General features: G+C 41.2%; 1 protein-coding gene across 1 annotated transcript in view; it reads right to left on the bottom strand.

The window, feature by feature from the left end:
* CRYBG1 (crystallin beta-gamma domain containing 1) overlaps positions 1 to 19845 on the bottom strand; it is a 97630-nt gene extending 77785 nt beyond the window's left edge. Inside the window, exon 1 of the mRNA XM_074150677.1 lies at positions 19610 to 19845. Within this exon, the coding sequence (XP_074006778.1) occupies positions 19610 to 19845 (236 nt within the window). The remainder of the gene's footprint in view (positions 1 to 19609) is intronic.

The following is a 19845-nucleotide window of genomic DNA, read 5'->3' as shown; positions in this document are numbered from 1 at the left end:
AATAATTGCTAAATACTTGAAGTTCATTTTCAAGATCAATCATAGTTTAAATGTTGTAAATTGCTAAATTATAGATTAAAAATAAAACGACATTATTTTGCTGAAGCATCATAAAGAAATTACCTTACTAAAAGATTTGATCTGAACTGTTTCCATCAGAAGGCAACACTGTAGCCAGGTCTGGAAGTCTCTTAATTACATATCTTTCACATAAAAATGTAAATGAAACATATCATTTTCTAGTAATGTTTCCATTAATTAATGGGAAAAACAGGAGCTACAGAAACAAGAGGACACTGAGATTTTGGTTTCACTAATTAAAGCTAGTTCAACATCATTTTAGTAATTCAGGTCTCACTAATTAACACGTGCAATAACATTTTTAGGAACTTCAGAACAACCATGGCTGGACCTGTAAGCAAGACCCTATCATTCCCAGGCAATGATCTCTGGGGTAAGTCCAGTTGTACAAAATAACTTACACAAGCATGCCTAATAGTCTCCTCCCTTAAAGATGTGTCACAAGACTAATGAAAATGGAGGCAATAAACACTAATCAAGGTTTACAAATTTCCACACAAAAATCTAGAATTAACAACTTTCATTTTACACACCCACCTCACTATCAAAACAGCTTGTTCATTTAAAGTTTTTTTCTTCCCAAGTAAGTCTGTATAACTTCAGTATTAATTCAAATCCCTTTTTTGTCCTCTCAATATTGATGTTTGAGCAGAGGTCACAAAATATGTTAAAATGCAATGTCAGTTTCCTAAAATAAAAGGTACAGCCAAGGTGTAGCCAGTATAGCCAAACACCTATCTATGTTAATTGGCATATAATACAAATTAATAAAAGCAGTTAGTGTCAGTGATGCAGAAGAAAAGATGGAGGCCCTCGACTAGTTAAATACAGGAAGAGGGGAAAAAAAACTGATTATGTTACACTTTGTGCTGGTTTTAGCTTAATTCTATATCCTTAGTCATTCTTTTTTTAATGCTCTACTAGGCAGTCAAGAGTTGGCTCAAAAAGTAGTTTTGCTATAGAAACCTTGGCAGGCACTTAGAAAACTGCTTCTGTTAAAAGGCTTTTCTTGTCCCTAGTGAAACGGCACACAGTTTTCATCAAAGAAAAGCTTCAGTTCCCCTTTGTTTTTGTAAGCAGCAAACAGCGGTATTTCTGCGCCTCGCTCTGTGCACACGTACAAGAAAACAAACACGCAGCCTGAAAAGCCAGAGCTGACCGAACCATGGACCGCAACAGCAGAAGATGTAGGATGACTGAAGGGCTTTGTTTTACGGCTAACTTTTGAAACTAGAACTGCCTCTCTTCCTCAACCCTCACCTTCATTATTAAATTGTAATTTGGGCTAGATTAAAGGACAGTGGAGCAGCATAAAAGGAGGGGTGGAAAGCTAACCAAAATAAGCACATTTGTAAAGGGACTTTGAGAGACAGAAGGTTATTGAGCAGATGAAAATAATGAGACTGTTCCAGGCATATGAGACATACAGAAATCAGAGTGGAAGAAGTAAAACACTTTTGAAAATATGAGAGATGAGAAAGGTACTTCAAGAATGGAAAAAGAAAGGAGGGTAAGGACTTCTTCAACAATTAATAGAAGAAGGTTTCCTCTTTAATTCAGTTTTTAATCATGTATTTTTTACTCTTGGAGGAAATGGAAAGTAGTTTTAGGAAAAATGAATTTGTATAAACATTTAAAAATTGTCTGTACTGATTCAAGCTTTTGCAATTTGTTATTTTCTGTTGCATACATGCTAAGTAGGCACCATGTAAAAACTCAGATGTAAATATTAAGCAATAGCATGTAATCAACAGGTAAACCATATTAAAGACAAAAAAAGAGGGCATAGGAAGTAAAATCTAGTACTACTCACAGTGCAATTATGCAGAGAATCTTTGGAGTCTCACTGTGGTAGGTCCTGTCCCCAAAAAGTGGGTATGGCCAATAAGTGGGAAGGGAGGAGACACAATTACACTGAAACATCTGCAATTATCATAACAGTTTCAGAACAGCAACTGCTTCACCAGATTTATCACCACCAAGACCCAGCATCTGCCAGGGAAGACTTGTGGCAGGAGGCATCAACACCAGGCAACAGCAGGCACGAACTTCAAAGCCAACTGATAGGATGTGAGCAAGCTCCTGGGAGTCATCCAAGATATACACCACATACATACCTCTGTGGTCTTTCGAATCAAGATCAGGGGACAATAGTGACAGTCACCCAAACCCGATGGCATTTCTAGTAACCTCCAGGATAAGAGATGTAGTAGTGATAGCATTTCATTACTAGCTAAGTAATGATGCAGGACAGCAGAGAATGTCACATTGTGGTAAAATATGTCCAGTTGTTTATTCAGACATGGATTTGTGTTCAAATTCATGTTTACACAGATTAACAAACACAATCAGATAAACCAACAAGAAGTCTTGAAAAAAAAAAAAAGTCTGGAGTCTACAAGGAAAAAAGAAAACTTGCACAAGAAAAATATTGAAATAATGTTAGATGTGCAAACCTGCATTTCATTAAAGCATTAAAAAGACCATATTTAATTTATTTTGTAAATAAAGTGGGGAAAATTTTCCTCTAATTATGCAACAGAGTAAATATTGGGCAAAAATACCTTTCCTGTCTTCCCTAGGCAATCTCATTAAGCTCTGAAGTCTAAGGCTTATTTTTTCTTACTGTAATCTTACTAACTACAAATGTTTTAATTTGTAAAAATTATTCAGGAGTTTTCTAAAACTAAACTGCAGCATTTGACCGACCTCATGCGCACCCCAGGCAATTCATTTCAGGAGATGTCAAAATGCAATATCATTTATTCTTCCTTTTTTAAAAAAATAGGCTTTAAATTTCCTTGAATAATTTGGTGATTCTTTCATTCAAGATTCTGTGTGGGTTTTAAACATGTATAAAACAGTCTTGCTTATAATATTCATAGAGAAGAAATTAATCTATTTCCACCTTTTCTTCGGTAACTTGTGTTATTAATATATTTTCACCGTTTCTTTCGTAACTCGTGTTATTTCGTACAGACCTTTCCGATCTTTGAGTCGCAGCTATTTTATTTTTCTCAGTCTTCCAGAGTATGTATGCGCATAAAACTCATCACATATCCAACTGTCATGGCTCCTCCACCAACCTTGCAGTCCAGCCACACCTTTAATAAGAAAATCCACAAACTGATAGAATAAATACTTCAGTGAACAACAAATCACTAACTACGGATAAGCACCTAAGAGTGTGTACTGGGTCTGGCTGGGATGGAGTTAATTTTCTTCATAGCATCCCGTATGGTCCTGTGGTTTAGAACTGTGACCAAAACCAGCGTTGATAACACATCGACGTTTTAGCTGTTGCTGATCAGTGCGTGAACAGCACCAAGGCTTTATCCATGTCTCACGTTGTCCCCCCAGCAAGTAGGCTGGGAAGGAACAGCTGACCCAAACTGACCAAAGGGATATTCCATACCATGCAACGTCATGCGCAGCAATAAAAACCATGTGCATTTGTGCTGGGGTGTGTCTTTCCAAAAGCTGCTGCTCAGAGGCTGGCTGGGCATCGGTCTGCTGGTGGGAGTTGGTGAGTGATTGATTGTGCATCGCTTGGTTTTTTTTTTTTTTTTCTTCTCTTTCACTTGTTAAACTATCCTTATCTTGACCCATGAGATTTTTTGGCTTTTCTGGCTTTTGCTTTTCCAATTCTCCCCCCCATCCCACTGGCAAAGGGGAGCAAACGAGCGACTGATGGGTCAACCCATCACAAATGCCCAGACCTGATGAGCTTTTTGCAGCACTACATATGCATTTGATGTTCTTCGTATGTATCTTAATGTTCTTGGCACCATCATCATAAAGGGCAGAGCATGCCCAAAATTTCAGTTTCCTCATGAGCGTGCGAGCCCAGGTTGCCTTATCTGTAGAGAGAGTGGTTGTAGAAGGTGCATATAGACTTCAGGAAAGCTAAATAACACATTAAAAAAAAAATAATCCTTTCCTCTATTTGTGATTGTCCGTGGGCACAGACAAGAATAATTACAAAGGAATAATCAGTCCACTCAGAGGTGGGAAGTAGAATGGAGACTTCAAGGACTGTTTTGCTGAATATACCATCAAATCTGGATGCCCTGAGAAACCACATAGTATTTTATGAATATGAAACTGTAAAACTGTTCTTTGGAATGCTTAAATAAGATAAATACTATTTTTAACCATGCCGTAGGTGATACTTCCAGAGCCCTGGCACCCTTGGTCAGTTTGGCAAATCCACTATCCAGAGGTCACTGGTTTATAGGCACAGACACTGTTCCCAAGGCTGTTTGCTGAACTTCCTACAGTAGTGGCTGGCTCTGATGTGGTGATATGTTGCTGCTCCATCACATCTTAGACCTTAGCTCTACAAAATCTTTTCACTTGTAGGGTGCTCATCTACAGACAATCACTTCATCTTGAGGGAATGAGCTGTGACCAGGATCTCCAACACCTGTGAACTCAGTCACTGTCTTACAAATATCTTCTTGCCATGGGGACTGCTCCTGGATGGATGCAGGGCTGAAGGGTCCCTCATAGGGCCAAAAACACTCTGCACCCTTAGACTGTCTCAGAAATCATCTTTTCTTTCTGGGACCCACTCACATTGGCAAAGACAGAGAGTATTTACATCCATCACATCCTCCTAGATTCCTGCAAATGGCAAGGAGTCATAGAGAAAGGCAACACCCTTCCTCCACAGCGACAGCCTTGATGACAAAGGCAGCAGGGACATCATGTGAACTGAATGCCGTCAGCAAGGCAGTTTGAAGCCCTGGAGCATTAGTCAGTGTTGCCTGCTGCTCAGATGCCCTGAAGTATCCTGGGTTCTCTGTCAAATATATCCTGGCACCCTGGGTGGTGCCAGCGCTGGTACCGAATGCCACAGTGGTTAACAAGGATCAGATAACAAGATGCCATAGTGAGAAATTGTTTCTTTATTGTCATTTGCCTGTGATCCAGCCCTGGGGGAGAAGCAGAAGGCGCTGGCAGTACCACAGCACTCGCTCCTCACCCAGGCACTTTGCAAGCAGGTCACCAGCATCAGAAGCTGCATGAGCACCACTGGAAAACATTCATGCTTCCAGTTTTGGGAGGTGCTCGCTACTCCCCAAGATGTCCCCGATCACTGCCTTGTTTGTTCATGTGTCCTTCAGCTCCGTGAAATCTGTGATGTGGGACCTAAGCCAGCAGACCCAGGCTTATAAAAACTATTGAAGACTGAAGTTAAAAGCTCCCCAAGAACAAGAAGCTTCCACCAAGGCTGAGGAGTGACTGAAACACATGAAGACATTTAGCCCTCTGATATGAAGCAAAAGCGGCAGCAGCAGATCTATTGATACCTACGGATACCAATAGATTAGAAAGTTCTTATGTTTGAGGATGGTAACGACACACACATCCACACCTGAACACAAGTGAGGACTACTACTCAAAATCAAACCAGTCAATTTTGAGTATGTGTGTGGAGAAACAGAGAGTCTGGCAGAACCTTTTTTCTGAAGAGCCATTCATGGTGACTGTTTCTCTCTTTTAGGCCAATTTCTAACATCTGTAAAAACCTGACCCTGAAGTTCAGACAACAGGATACCCAAAAGACTCCCCAAAGTTTCAGTGTTCACAGGCTAAAATTACAAGGATAGGAGAGGCAAGCAAGGGCAACCCAGGGAAATTCTCAATCAAGTAAGTCTGTCCACATTTCAGTACCCACTTAGACAGTACTTAATTGCATGACAGTCAACATCCTTTACTTCACAGCTGTTTGCCCTAACACTATATTATAAAATAAAGTTTAGTATTAAGCAGCTCAGTGTGGGAATTTTTTAGTTTTATGAATGGCATCCAGACCATCATACAAAGTGAGGGTTTTTTTGAAGCAAAGTGATACACTAACACTTACCAACAATGCTACAATTTACTGGGTGAGATGAATATGCCCACAGGGAGTTCAAAAGGAGAGCTGGATGTTGTACCACCTCAGAAATATGGGAAACGTGACTGGAGAAGTAAAGGCAACTGCTTGTGTTCTTCCCACAAACTGAGTAAGATGCTACTTGGAAGAGGGTTCAAAACTCTTTTCAAAGGTAGAAATGACTCAGCCACTAGATGGAATATCCCATCGTGAAACAACAAAATCTGCCCTTGGAGAATCACACCCTGATTGCTCTTTAAAGGAAAAAAAGTAAGCACGTGTATTTCATGCACAGCACAGCCTGCTGCTGCCAACACGTGGCTGGTCACGCCTGCTTCATTAGATGACATGAACACCTAATTCGTCACCAGCAGCAAAATTTATTTATAATCATCTTCGAGTGTAATGGACATCCTGTTAGCAAGAAAATGCAGTCAATGAACCAAACTGCATATGTTAGAATGAAAACAAGTATTACGTGTTACATATAAAATTAATATACGTATTATCCATTTATATTCAATAAACACACTCTACACACCTATGCTGCAATATAGGCTGTAAATCGTTGAGTCCTCTGGAAGTAGATAAAAATATATTTCAGAATTATGAGAGAAACAGATCAGATGGTGGACAGCCTGGGGAATATGATGTCCAGAAGAGGAACCGAAGGAATTGCACATTGTTGAAAAATAAGCATTATTACTGATAAGAGATAAATCCGTCTGTCTTAGTTACAGAGAGGCATAACTGGGAAATAAATGTTAAACTCTATCAACTCTTATGTTCTGTGGACCAAAGTCAGAACTGATACCTCTCACTGTGGGAAGAAAGGAATACATGATAATAGCTCATTGTTTTGGCAGCTCTCCCAGGGTAATGACCAGAGGGTTCAACTTCACCTGGAAAAGCATATCCAATCCGTCATTGGAAGAGAAGGCATTCCAGGGAACATAATAAAGAACAGTGAGAAAAGAGAATTTATGGACTTTGATAAATCTTATGAACCACAAAGAAATGAATTATCAAAATGTGGAGTCTTCAGAGCATAAAGGACTTGCTTTAGGGTAGACATGAGAAAAGCACTACTCCTGCACAAAACTGCACAGGGGAAAACATTGTTTAACAGAACTATACAAAGGAAATATGCCAAAGGTTGGCAAATAACTCTGATCTAACTTAGAAGAGATTAGACATGTCCAAACAGGTATACAGAGGTTTCTTTTTCTTTTAAAACCAAGCAAAACCAAGCAAAACAAAGCTGTAGAGTATGACAAGTTAGTCACTTACAGCTGTAGTGGCATCAAGGAATCACCCTGATCATATTTAGTAAAATCACTCAAAAAACCGGAAACAATTCCAAAGAAAACAACTGCTAAATAAATCTAGGATGACAATCTAGACAAAGAACAGAGGCAAGCAGCAGTGAGAAATTATTTAGATACCTTTCCAAAGGTAAGAAAACACCCTTCATGAACTAACTGTGTTTCATAGTTTTAAAAGAAACTTGCCATCACAAAACCCTGATTACATCAGGCGACACTACAATGTCATCAAAAATACTGTTGTGTGCAACATTTGAACTTGCTAGAGCTCACTTAGACACAGAATTTGAGCATTTAAAGTTGCCAAGTTTTTGCCAGATACTTCACGTTCAGTCCCTCCTCAGCAGTCACAGCGAGCACCTCTGTAAGGTGTAATCAGCGCTCGAACACCGCCGTGTAAGCCCTGAACTATTATCATTCCCTCCAATGCTGCCCCACTGGTTTAGCAGCCAGTGGGACATTCTTCCAGCCTCAGCAGCCTGCCAGCTCCGGATGGGCTCACGCACAGCTTCTGAGCACTGAACTGCAAAGTGGGAAGAAAAGAGAGATATCCCATTTAAACAAGGTTCATTTAGGATGCAGAGCATTCATAAAAATACTCACGTCTGAATTACTACGCAGTTTCACTTACTAGTAAATATTTACAACTGAGGTCACTTTTTGCTCACATTTTCAAATCAGAAGTCTTACTATCATGTTGTATTTAGTATTTACAGAAAAAAAAAGCGACATTTTGCATATCAAAAGAGACTAGAGTCTCTCATCTGACTAGATTTACTTCTGCCAAAAAGTTACATTATGAAGTACGTGCTGACTTTTTTTTTTTTATTTACAAGACTTCCTTAGCACACTGGCACACATGTAAAAGTTGTTTGGGATATGACTCTTATTTATTTCAAACTTAAGTTTATAAAAGCTAAACATTTTCTAAACTATGCTTCAATCCAAACATACTATGCTTGTGCTAACAAATACTTCTTGAAAGTCAAGATGAGAAGTCAGGTATCTTGACTGAAAAAGCATCATTTAGGCTTCAGATTTTTATTTTTGTTTTTAGTTTTATTAACTGTAACAAGCCAGTAGAGAGTACTGTCATATCTCTACCGATTTTTTTTCCTTTTGTAGTGAAATATAGTGAAAACATGAAATCTCTCCCACAGAATATAGCTGTCATAAATATATCTCATATAAAACACCAAAAAAACTGCGTTAAAACTACTAGCTCTCCCTTACCTCAAAGGCTGTATATAGTAAAGATATCTATTTGTCCCAAGCAAGGAAGATATCATCTAGATCTTACAAAGAACTGGTTAGTTCAATTACCAGTCACTCCAAGCCACAGATGCATGGCCTTAGTGCAAACAATGAGACAGACTCAGATGAACAATGGTACAACTCTGGCTGTCTTTGGATTTCTACTCTACCAACAGAGAGGACAGAAACCTCCACAATTCAGACTTATTAGAACTTTGAAGACAAGTATTTTCCTGAAAACATCATCAGGTTTCATCCCAAATACAGGAGATGAGAGCCTCCCTGAAGCTCTGGCTATGCTCAATTTCCATCAGATGTGAAAGAAATGGGCATTGAGTTGTTCATTGGGAATCAGGCAGCCAAATTCACGTGAACAGACTTATCACCTGCAGGACTGTCACATATATTGTATTTAAAATACATCCCTGTGGAATGTTTATAGGCCTCAGCCTCTTTTTTAATTCTTCACCTTATACACACCCTTTAAATTACACAAGGACTATAAAGCCTAATGAGTTCCACTCTGAAATTGCAAATGATATGTATTCATTCACAGCTTTTGAAAGGTGCCAACTTTTTTTTTTTGTCTTTTGTGCTGTTATTTACTATTTGCATATAGAAGCCATAGTCAAAATCAGACTCCATTATTCTAGACATTTGATAAACATGCAACCTAAGCCACCACAGCCTGGGAGAGACTACTCGGTAAACTAACAACACAGACAAAAGGTGTGAGAAAAAGATTTCTTACTGCCTAAACTGAAGACAGACAAGGTTGCCTCCCATTGAATAAGTTAAGGAATCCAGTCTCAAATCAGAAGAATCCCATGGGGTTAACTCAGAATATGTCTACGTGTTGGGGTGAGGCAGATGTGTGTGTTCAATGTGTCCAAGTTTAAATCAGCCAGGCAAAAAACAGTTCTAGTTTGCAAGCCATGTCACTATGTTAGTTGGGTGCTGTGTCTGCTCATTTGCCCTTTCAGGCTGAATACAGAATCATAGAAAGGTTTAGTTTGGAAGGGACCTTAAAGATCATCTAGTTCCAACCCCCCCGGAACTTGAACACTTCCAGGGATGGGGCATCCACAATTTCGCTGGGCAACCTGTTCCAGTGTCTCACTACCCTCACAGTGAAAAATTTCTTCTCGATATCTAATCTAAATATACCCTCTTCTAGTTTGAAGCCATCACCCCTCATCCTATCACTACCTGCCCTTGTGTCGTGGTTTCGGCTGAATTTACCAAAACCGGACCGACAGATGGCCCTTCCGCCCCCCTTCCCCCCCCTAAAAGAGGAGAGAGGAGGAGAAAGAGATAAAGGAGATTCAGAAGTTTAGAATGAACTAAACTACTTTAATGAAGAATTAATATTAAAATAAAAATAAAGAAGAAAATAATGAAATAGATACAATATATACAAAACCGTATCAAGCTCCCAGGGTGACAGTCACGTCACCGGCAGGCACTGGGGAAGTCCCAGACTGGACTCAGTGACGAATGGGAACTGGATTCCAGCTCTGGAGTCAGGAACACACGGATCGGGATCAAAGGCAGATGAACAGACAGAGTCCTCTCTGGACGTCGGCCATCGCAGGAAGGGGGTTGACCCTTTGATCCCTCAGCCTTTATACTGAGCATGGGGCAGATGGGATGGAATACCCCAGTTGGTCAGGTTTGGGTCACCTGTCCTGTCCGCTCCTCCCCACCGATGTGACCCCTCTACGTTTTTTCCGTTTCCGACCCTCTAAGGGGGCAAATAACGAAATTGGCTGACCTTGGTTGTTATAGCAAGAAGTATAAGCAAGGGCCTCCCTGCACACCATTCCTTGGCATGGAGCACAAACATTGGTCTTATCATTCTGAGAACGAGCAGTTTTCTCCACAATATGCCGTTAATCAGAGAGTTAGAGGAGGCCTAGCTGGGATGTAAAGTTACAGAACAGAAAATTGGTTCTGTTTTACTTCAAACCGGGACACCTTGTAAAACATCCCTCTCCAGCTTTCTCATAGCCCCCTTCAGACACTGGAAGGCCACTATAAGGTCTCCCTGGAGCCTTGTCTTCTCCAGGCTGAACAACCTCAACTCTCTCAGCCTGTCTTCAAATAAGCTCATATGTGAGCTTATTCTGAGTGCTGTAAAAAACCAATCAGCCCAACAGATCAATCTGGCTCTGATGCGATCGTGTAAGCTATCTGTGTCTATGCTAGCTATACTAGCCCATCTATGTTGCTCCCATACAGAAGGCATCTTGCTCCTAGACAAATTCTAACCCAGGAAGACTGAATATGCCTAAATCTATACCTCTTATTGCGACCTAGTCTGCACGGGTAAGAATAGAGAGGTAACACCAAAGGTAACAAGGGCTGCCATTTCAGCAGTTCCACTGAATTATCTAGTCTTACTGTCAAACATATTTGGAAAAAAACAAACTTGACAACTTCTTCCTCTTTGCCAAGTACACAAGTATTCTTCAAACAGAAAGAGCATAAGGTAGATATCCTTTTTTCCATTCCTATTTTCTCCCCTACTGCTTCAGCTTTTACACATAGCTAAGGGAGGTCATAGAGATGCTTCCACAGGGGACAACAAGTAAGTTTCAGAACGTATCTATCTACAGGTGACCTCCCTACACCATGCAGTATGAATTATTTGTAGTTTATCTGCAAATTGGTAATCATGGGTGCACCATCAAAACACTCTCCTTAAAGAGAGAGATGGCACTATAATGTTATAGACTGTTATTAGCAATCATATGGTTTGGTTTTTTGCCAAACATGCTTATACTGTCCCAAAATTCTAAATATACGTTCTGTCACAAGAATTACTGGTTACTCACTAAATGATTCATAAGTGGCACAGGATTCCCAGCCAAGAGTAGGAAAACGTGTCAGCACTGCTAATCACAGAGTACCTCCCTGGCTGTTGTGGAATGTCCACCGTGAAATCCCAACTGGTGGTTTCAAGGAATTAAAATTATGGAAACCAAAACAAACAGATCAGTAAAACCTTCTGGAAGTCAAAGAATAAGAAACTATAGACACTCCTCCCAAAAATCGACAGGTTCACAATGACACTTGGCATTACCTTGTAGTTCTCAGAGCCGAGTCTCTGCAAGTCCTTAGTTTTCACATTACTCTAGTATCAGACATTATCAGCAGCGTGCCCTTGTGTCAATGAAGGCTACCTGTACACTTCCAGGACAAGAAAGGTGTAGAAAATGGCGTGAGTACAGAGAAGGGCCACCAAGATGCTTAGGTGCTGGGGTATGAGGTACAAGGAGCACCTGGAAGAGTAGAAACTGGCTACCTAACAGGAGTCAACCTCTGCTCGGAGGTGCATAGGGACAGACCAAAAGGAGAGAGATACAAGTTGCAGCATGAGAAATTCTAATTAGACCTGAGGACAAGCTTTCACAGTCTTCACAGACAAGCTGTGGAGTCTCTGTCCATGAAGATATTCAACGCATGACTAGACAAAGACCTGAGCAACCCAATCTAACTTCAGAGTGGGATCTAATGTTGCAGTTGGCTCTGCTTCCAGTGGGGCGTTGGCCAAAATGAGCTCCAGAGGTTTCAGCCAACCTAAATCAACCTGTTTTGTATCTATGGCATAATAAGGAGAGCATTCTGTTAGTTTCCTGACAGGACAAAGCATGCAATGTCCTCACTTCCTAAAAAGCAGCCTCTCCTCACAAGCCCACTGATATGACAGGTTCTCTCCTGCTTTCTTAGCGTTAATTAGAAGTCATCTGTGAGCCCTGAAGAGACTGTATTGTGGCACCTGCTCCTGGCCACAGAAGGGACAAATGGAATGTGATGGTTACCACCAGGCCATGCAACTTCAACTTTTTCTGCTCAGCTGTTTGTAGCCTGATCAAGCGCTGTGAGCTTGGGCACTGATCCTCACTGATTTGAATGGCATCCGACAGCATTCCTGACCGACCAGCAGCACCACCAGCAACAGCCCAAAATACTCGAGGGACAATAGAATAGCAGCTTACAAACATGAAACGGCAACTATAAAAAAGCTGGTTAAAGGATGCACTGCGGACCCTCTGTCTACCTACGGTTCTTAAAGTACTTATGGAGTGATTCTAATGGTAGAAGGAGCACTGTAATCAACATAAGGTATCCTTACTGAGAAAAACAAGATTTTTTTCAGCTAAATAGCGGTTGTGCTTCTGGTGTCAGGCTCATCAATTTGGGGAATTCATCAAATGTGTGTTTTACAAATTTTCATCATTCAGGACATTCTTTTAAAACTTTGGTTGGCTTTATAACTGTACATTCTAGACAAATAAAGGATTCATGTAGCAAGAAGCATACTATTTTATCCAACAAATATTCTTTCATTTTCATTTCAGAATTTCCAAGTACAGTTCCAAAGTGACTCAGATGAAAAATGGCAGTACTTTTGCAACTCTTGGGAATGAAGGATATGGACAAGATGATAAGTTCTTTTCTTTAAATGAATACTATGCTTTTTTGCAGAGGGCACCAAAGGAGACAATTAATCCCTTATATTGATCAGTCTTTGCCTATCTTTCCCTTTTTGTCTTCAAGGAGCACTGAATGATGAAGTATTTGATGATAGATTGTGTTAGCTCACAGCATGTGGCTGCATGAACAAACACGCGTGAGAAGGAAAACTGTACAGCAGAAAATTTGCTAGGTGTAAGAAGTGACTAATATAAGAATAGTACACACAAAGATACACTATTATCAGATATATTACATGCATGCAAACCATTGATGATTTTCCTTCTGTCTGTTTTAAAAGCTGAAAAAAGGTATTTTTTTTTCCCTTGCACAGGAACCTCTGATTATAGAATAGCTCCTCATCTTTTTATTCTATTTCAAAATGCAAGCTGCTAAAGGAAAAACTGCCTACTGTTAACAGCTCCCCATCTTTCCCATTATAAGATTCTGTTTCTGCCAGCCTTTAACTTCCCTAAGCATTATCATTTTGGCTAAATTTCTGCAAATCAGACCCTAGGTCAAGTAATCTCCTCTCCCCTTTCTCCTGCTTCCCCTGTTCTCTCTCTGTAATTATCTGTGAAAGGCTTGTTTTCCACGACTTTCCCATGATGTGCCCAGCCTTCCCTATGAAACACAGCAGAAGTAGGGATCACCCCCAGTTCCTTGAAAACTCTTAACCATAATCAACTGAATAAACAGAAATTCTGCAGAAAATTAATCTTTAAAAGCAGACTGCTTGTGAACAAAAAAGGTGCCTTAAAGCTGCACATGGAAAATCAGAACACAGTTTCTGAAGCTCATGACTGTTTAACTTTGCACCTCCTGCATGGAAGTTTTAGCCTGTGGACTCCCCCTTATCAAGTAACACGGATGGAATTCAGCTGCCAAAATTCAGATGTTGGAGGCGTCACCTTCAGGCAGCTTTTAAAGTCAATGAGGCAAAACTGGCACTTCTAAGATGCAATTCATTTAGCCTGTTTTAGACACTAACCTTAGGGTGAGATGAACTGCACACCAGACATGCCTATTTGCCCTCCTTGATTATAAAGGGAATAACTAGTTCCCATGTAGATATCTGAAATTAGAAGATATGAAATTAGAAGATCTTGTACTTGTATATGAAGTAAATAAAAATAATTATATTCACCGTTTCAATAACCTATTAATTTCTACCTACAAGCGTTGTCCTGCCTACGCCCTGAGGCCGTCACAGGTACAGTAAAACATCACTCTTCTGTTTGCTCCATGCAAGCAGGAACCCAAAAGAGAATGAAGGCTGAATGGCTTGATGCAAATCTCAAGCGGATGAAAAGGGCGGGAAAGATGTGAGAGAGAGTTGTAGGAAGAAGGGAACGTGACAAGAAGAAAAGGAAGAGACAAGAAATAGCAGTGTTAAGAAAGAGTAGAAAGTGAAACCTGCTGTTTGCACTTTTAGAAAAATGCTACTCACTGAATTGGTATGCATTCAATATTTAATATTGTTTTTAGCACTCCATGCGTTATTAAGTGCCAACTATATGTGCCTGCACTCAATATGAATTTTTTGTTGTGCACCATCCTGGGCGGTTTCCCCAATGGTGTTTTATAATAATAATTTCTCAAAACACCTTTATATTTTTATTTGCCACTATTTCAAAGTGTGGATCTGACACACTAAAACCAAAGGTGTCAAGACTGGCACCTAGTTCGAGTAGGCTAGAACCTGCTTCTTCACAACAGTCCTTGTTTTGATAGAAATTTAACTCTTCAGTGCAGAACTCCTATCACCTCAATGGTACTCAGCATTACTATGGATCAGTTTCACCTGAATACAGTAGGGTACACCATCCCTCCAAAAAAAACATGCAAGAAAGGCAGAAGCACCCCAAAAACTAAGGAAAAATTCCTTGACTGTGAATAGCATGAGTGCATTGACTCACTTTACTTTTTAAGATCATTTTTTCTAATTTAAGGGGAAAAAACATGAGTAAAGAAAGTCATTAATTCTTCTGCACTACAGAAGTTGGGAATGAGATCCCACTCTTCTCTACCAGGATCTACCCTTCCACTGACATCTGCAGGCTGATCAGGAAGGCACCAGCAGTCCTACCGGCTCAGATTTTTTAGACTGGCATTAGATTTTTAAAAGGACAAAACGAAAAGGAGGGCGCTCTCCCCACTGTTTTTTTCACAGCCACCAAACCTGCAAAATCAGCGACACAGAAACAGCAGCTGTTGCTGAACTCATGCAGGAGAGACAGATTACTACTGTCATGACACAGATGTCATTATGTAGGTTTTCACAGGATGGTACTTTTTACCTCTTAAGAATGCAAACAAAGTAACTGAATGTTTTAGCACGCCATCCCTCTTATCTTAGTGTTTTTCTAGAAACATACTTTTTTTTTTTTTTACTAGCACTGATTTCCCCATTAGTATAGATAAAATTTGAGAAAAAAAACTTTCTGCATGTAATTATCCGATCATGATAATTTAAGAGAACTCCTTTCCTCTATAAAACAAACCAGTAAGACTTTATTCCTAAGGCATTATGCTTACATTACAGAGTACCAAGAATTATACTGCAAATGTAATTACCCTTTTTCATTTCCACCTCCGATAAAGTAAGTGCAACCAGGAACACTTGCAGACATCCACATTCAGTCTTGCAAAGAACACAGGTAAACAATTCCACTTTGTCTTCAACCAGATGATGCACAAATGAAAAGTTTCGCACATAAAGCACATTGAGTTGAGGGTTGTATTATACCATTTAACACAGCTGACTGACAGTTTTCTACATTTTGTTCTTGTCAATCAAGCAAGCTACTAATGTTCTGTGTTATTATAAACTCTGTTTTTCACAGGGTGAAATATTTATTCTTCAGCTTTCCGCAAAATGTGACGTTATAGGTGCGCTGTGAAGCACGGTTCCTTCACCTCTTCTAATACAGAAGTCAAAGAAGAGTAACTCAAAGAATATGAAAGTAGGGAAGAGATACCTGATCTCGGTCTCACCACCACTTTCTCCACATGCAACACATTTCTTCCCATTCAACATATCTCCTGAACGTGTGTGTTCCCCTCCGAGATAAGGTATGATTCCACGGTCCACCTTTCCTTGAATGTAGCCTAATGCTGTTTCCCTTTGCTTATTTTTATGCTGTTACTGAACCCTAATTAATTTTTGTTTCCCTACCAAATTGTTGCAGAATAACACTCACGTAAGTTTCTTTGCATTCACATATTTAGTATGTTGATGAAGACGAGCTTAGTTAAATTTAATCAGGGGAGAGGGAAGTAGTAAAAACAAGGGGTGTTGCTGATGGTAGCAGTCCTATCATGCTCAATACCAAGGCCAACACCAAATTGACAGTGTTTCTTGAAACTGAGGAAGTAAAAAGAAGCAAAAGCGTCCTCTTTTTTCACAGTGACATTGACGCATTCATGGTGACATTTCATTGACACATGTAGGGCAAGAATCTAGCTACTGTCATTTATGTGTTAGCCAACTCATAACTGGACTGGAGTAACTTGTCTGGTCTTGACCACCAAATACCAAAAGCTCCAGATTCAGAGAGTAGTGCACACTGTGAGAAAGACTGCTAAACAATCACACCCCAAAGACATACAATTTTCTTTGTCCTCCTGTAGTCAACTTCCTGCTTCAAAGTTCAAACCCAAGTCATCATCCTCATTTTTAAAGTTGCCCTTGGGTGGAGATCATTCAACGTCCAGGACATGACAACTTTGTAGGGATGGGACTTTCAAGGGATCAAGTAAAAATTGGTTTCTTAATACGGTGCAGTTTTCTATGGCATGGTGACAACTGTTGTTCTGTTTCACTCTTCTCTTTCACTGCACCTTCTTCTGCATAGAGGATCCAATATGTAGGAAAAATCTCTGGGAAAAATATTCTACAAGCTTCTTCTAGAAAAAGAGACCAGAGGAGTTCATCTGGCTTCCCTGATTTAACCCCAGACACCCACAAACAGAGGCAGTACAACATAAATTTCATCAAGGCAGGAGAACGCACGCTTCTAGCCTCAAGTCTAAAGGAGCTGGGCTGCTGGTTTGGTTTTTATAGCAAGACTTTTTTATGCCATACTGGCTACTGCTCTTCAAGATAAGTAAATAACAGCAAGGAAAAGTATTGACTACCTGAAAAAAATAACATAAGAAGAGCAAAATAGCTCATCAGGTAAGTTTTAAACTGGAGTATCATATGAATAGGTGTCTTCAAACTGCCAGCTGACATGCTAGTTATGTGCCAAAGCACGTCTCCCTAATAGCAAAAGCCTTGGCCATTTATTAAGCATCTTAAGCTTTCAAAATAACCACTTTTAAAAGTGTATTTTATTTGGCCTATACAGCATTCTTCCAACCGTGCATTACAACCTACCATCCACGTAATAAAAATAAAATACTTCAAAAAAATGTCTTTTCAGAAATGCTACCATAATCTTCAACATACTAAAAAAATGCATTGAGTGTTTTTGGCTGTGTATTAAAGGCTTCGTTTATCCCATATTTTAAAAAAATAGGGTGGTAGAAAGCTACACAAACAAGAGAAGTTTATGCTCTCTGAAGATGACCATCTGCAGTTAATGATAGTGACGTACATGTGTACTTCCATGAGCTGAAGCACAAGCCCAACCTGTTATCAATAGTAGAGGGATTGGTTCCCCGACCAAAAAGCAAAAGACCAGTTATTTTGTAACAAGAGTTACAAACCTATCATTTCAGAAGCCTTTCAATTATAAGACTTCACTTGTATTTTTGGCACTTGATAACAAATTTATACAGAAAAAACACCCTATTTTTTTTCAGGTGTAAGAACTGAACCCCAAATCCCATACAGCATTTCTGGCTTGTTTTGGCACTGCAGATCTAGCAAGGTATCTGGAAGAAAAAAGATCTCATATCTAGACCAAAGACTTATTCCCCTTTTCTTGCCATTCATTTGACCACCTTCAGATAGTCTCTTCAGTTTTGGGCCCCCTCAACACAAAACAGATGTTGATAAACTGGGGCAAGTTTAGCATAGGGCCCCAAGGTACTCAGGGGCTGGAGCACTTGCCCTGAGAGGAGAGGCTTGGGCAGCAGGTTCAGCCTGGGGAAGAGGTTATCCCAGAGAAGACCCAGCATCTGCCTGCCAATTACGCGTGTGAAGGTCACCAAGAAGAGCCAAGAGGCTCTTCAGTAGTGCCTGGCAGAAGCAGAAGAGGCCATAAACTTTTGGAAGAGATGTTTTCAACCTTGTACCAGGAGAAACCTCCTCACACACGGGCAGTGACAAAGCTTGCCCAGAGCTGTTGTGCGCTCTCTGTTCTTCAAAGATTTCAAAACTCAACTGGACACGATCCTGAGCAACTGGAGTCTGAACTCAGAGCCGACCACGCTCAGGGCTCCCTTCCAACCTGAGCCACACTGTGATGCTCTTTGGTTTTATCTGGCTTTTGGAAGGCAGAAGCAGGGTCTGTTCCTGGTTGGGGTCACCTGCAGCATCACCCTGAGCTTGACCACTCAACAGCACTGTGAAATACATCATTTCCTGGTTTAACAGTTCTGAAAAGTAGACTTCAGTTTCTTTTTCCTATTAATACATAAACATATGCTCTTTCTTTCTTCTTTTATAACAGATGTTGGTGTTTAAAGTTTTCAATAATACATCTCAATACCAAATACAAACATCATTAGACTATACTTTAGTCGAGTCCAGGCCTCTATGTGATGTCTATTTTTAGGCAAGCACTAGCATTTTCTGTATAACTAGATAGATATATATAAACACACAGAACCACATTCTGTAACTTAGAAATTTCTCAGTCGGAACCAAAAACCCGAGAGACCATGAACTTGCAACTTTTTTTTTTTTTTTTTAATCCTGGTAGCACTGACATCTTATCATTGCCCAGGTCTTGCTCTTCAAATCTCAGCAGCATTAACCACACCGACTCCTGACGTAACCCTGAGTTCACCATACCTTGCTGTGAAACCATACCCTTCATGTGGAAAGAAAGGCTCTACTGCTCGGCAACCCCACGGTCTCCCTGAGCTTCCCCATGCTGCGGCCACAGGGAATGCCTGTGTCCTCAAGAATTTATAAGCCAGCGTGCATTATTAGATGGTCATTACTCATGGCAGACTTCGAACCACACTGGGGAGCAACAGCTAGGGGAAGTACCTGTAGAAAAGCGGTGTCAAGCCCTTCTCTCCTCTCTCCCTCCCTTTTACTACGTCCAGGAAAAGCGCGCACAGAGCAAGCCCGCTGCTACAGAAGAGTAAAAGCTATTCCCACACACCAGCCACACTTCAGCAGGCTGTTTGGGGCCAGGAAGCCTCCCTCTGCTTGGGGCACAGGGTGACTGTTACTTATTCACAGGCGCTGCTGTTTGTCAACACCGCTTCGGCGCCGCTCCGCCAGGAGGCTGGGGCAAACGCTGGACGTGAAGGCGGCTGCGGGACACCCGCTTCCCTCCTCGGGAGAGAAAAACACCCCTGGCCTGCAGCCCAGCCCGGCCCGCCGGCCCCAGGCATCGGCGGCTCCCACCCCGCGCCGCCCGCTCTCCCGGCCCCCGCAGCCGCCCGCGGGGGTCGCGCTTACCGCGGGGCCCGGGAGCCGAGGGGGGAGGCGGGCGGCGTGGTCCAGGCGGGAGCACCCCGGGGATGCTGCTCCTTCTTCTTCGGGCGCCAGTGGGGGAACGCGGAGCGCCGCTTGGGCGCGGCGGTGGCGGCGGAGGGGCGGCGGCGAGGGGCCGGAGGGGCGGCCGCCCCTTCGGGCTCCGAGTCCTCCGACTCGCTGCGGCCGAAGAAGCGCTGGAAGCGGCCGCGCCGGGCCAT

The sequence above is a fragment of the Numenius arquata genome, chromosome 7 (assembly GCF_964106895.1).
Source record: "Numenius arquata chromosome 7, bNumArq3.hap1.1, whole genome shotgun sequence".
Classification (NCBI taxonomy): domain Eukaryota; kingdom Metazoa; phylum Chordata; class Aves; order Charadriiformes; family Scolopacidae; genus Numenius; species Numenius arquata.
The sequence above is the reverse complement of the archived record's forward strand: the minus strand, read 5'-3'. Positions and strand labels throughout refer to the sequence as shown.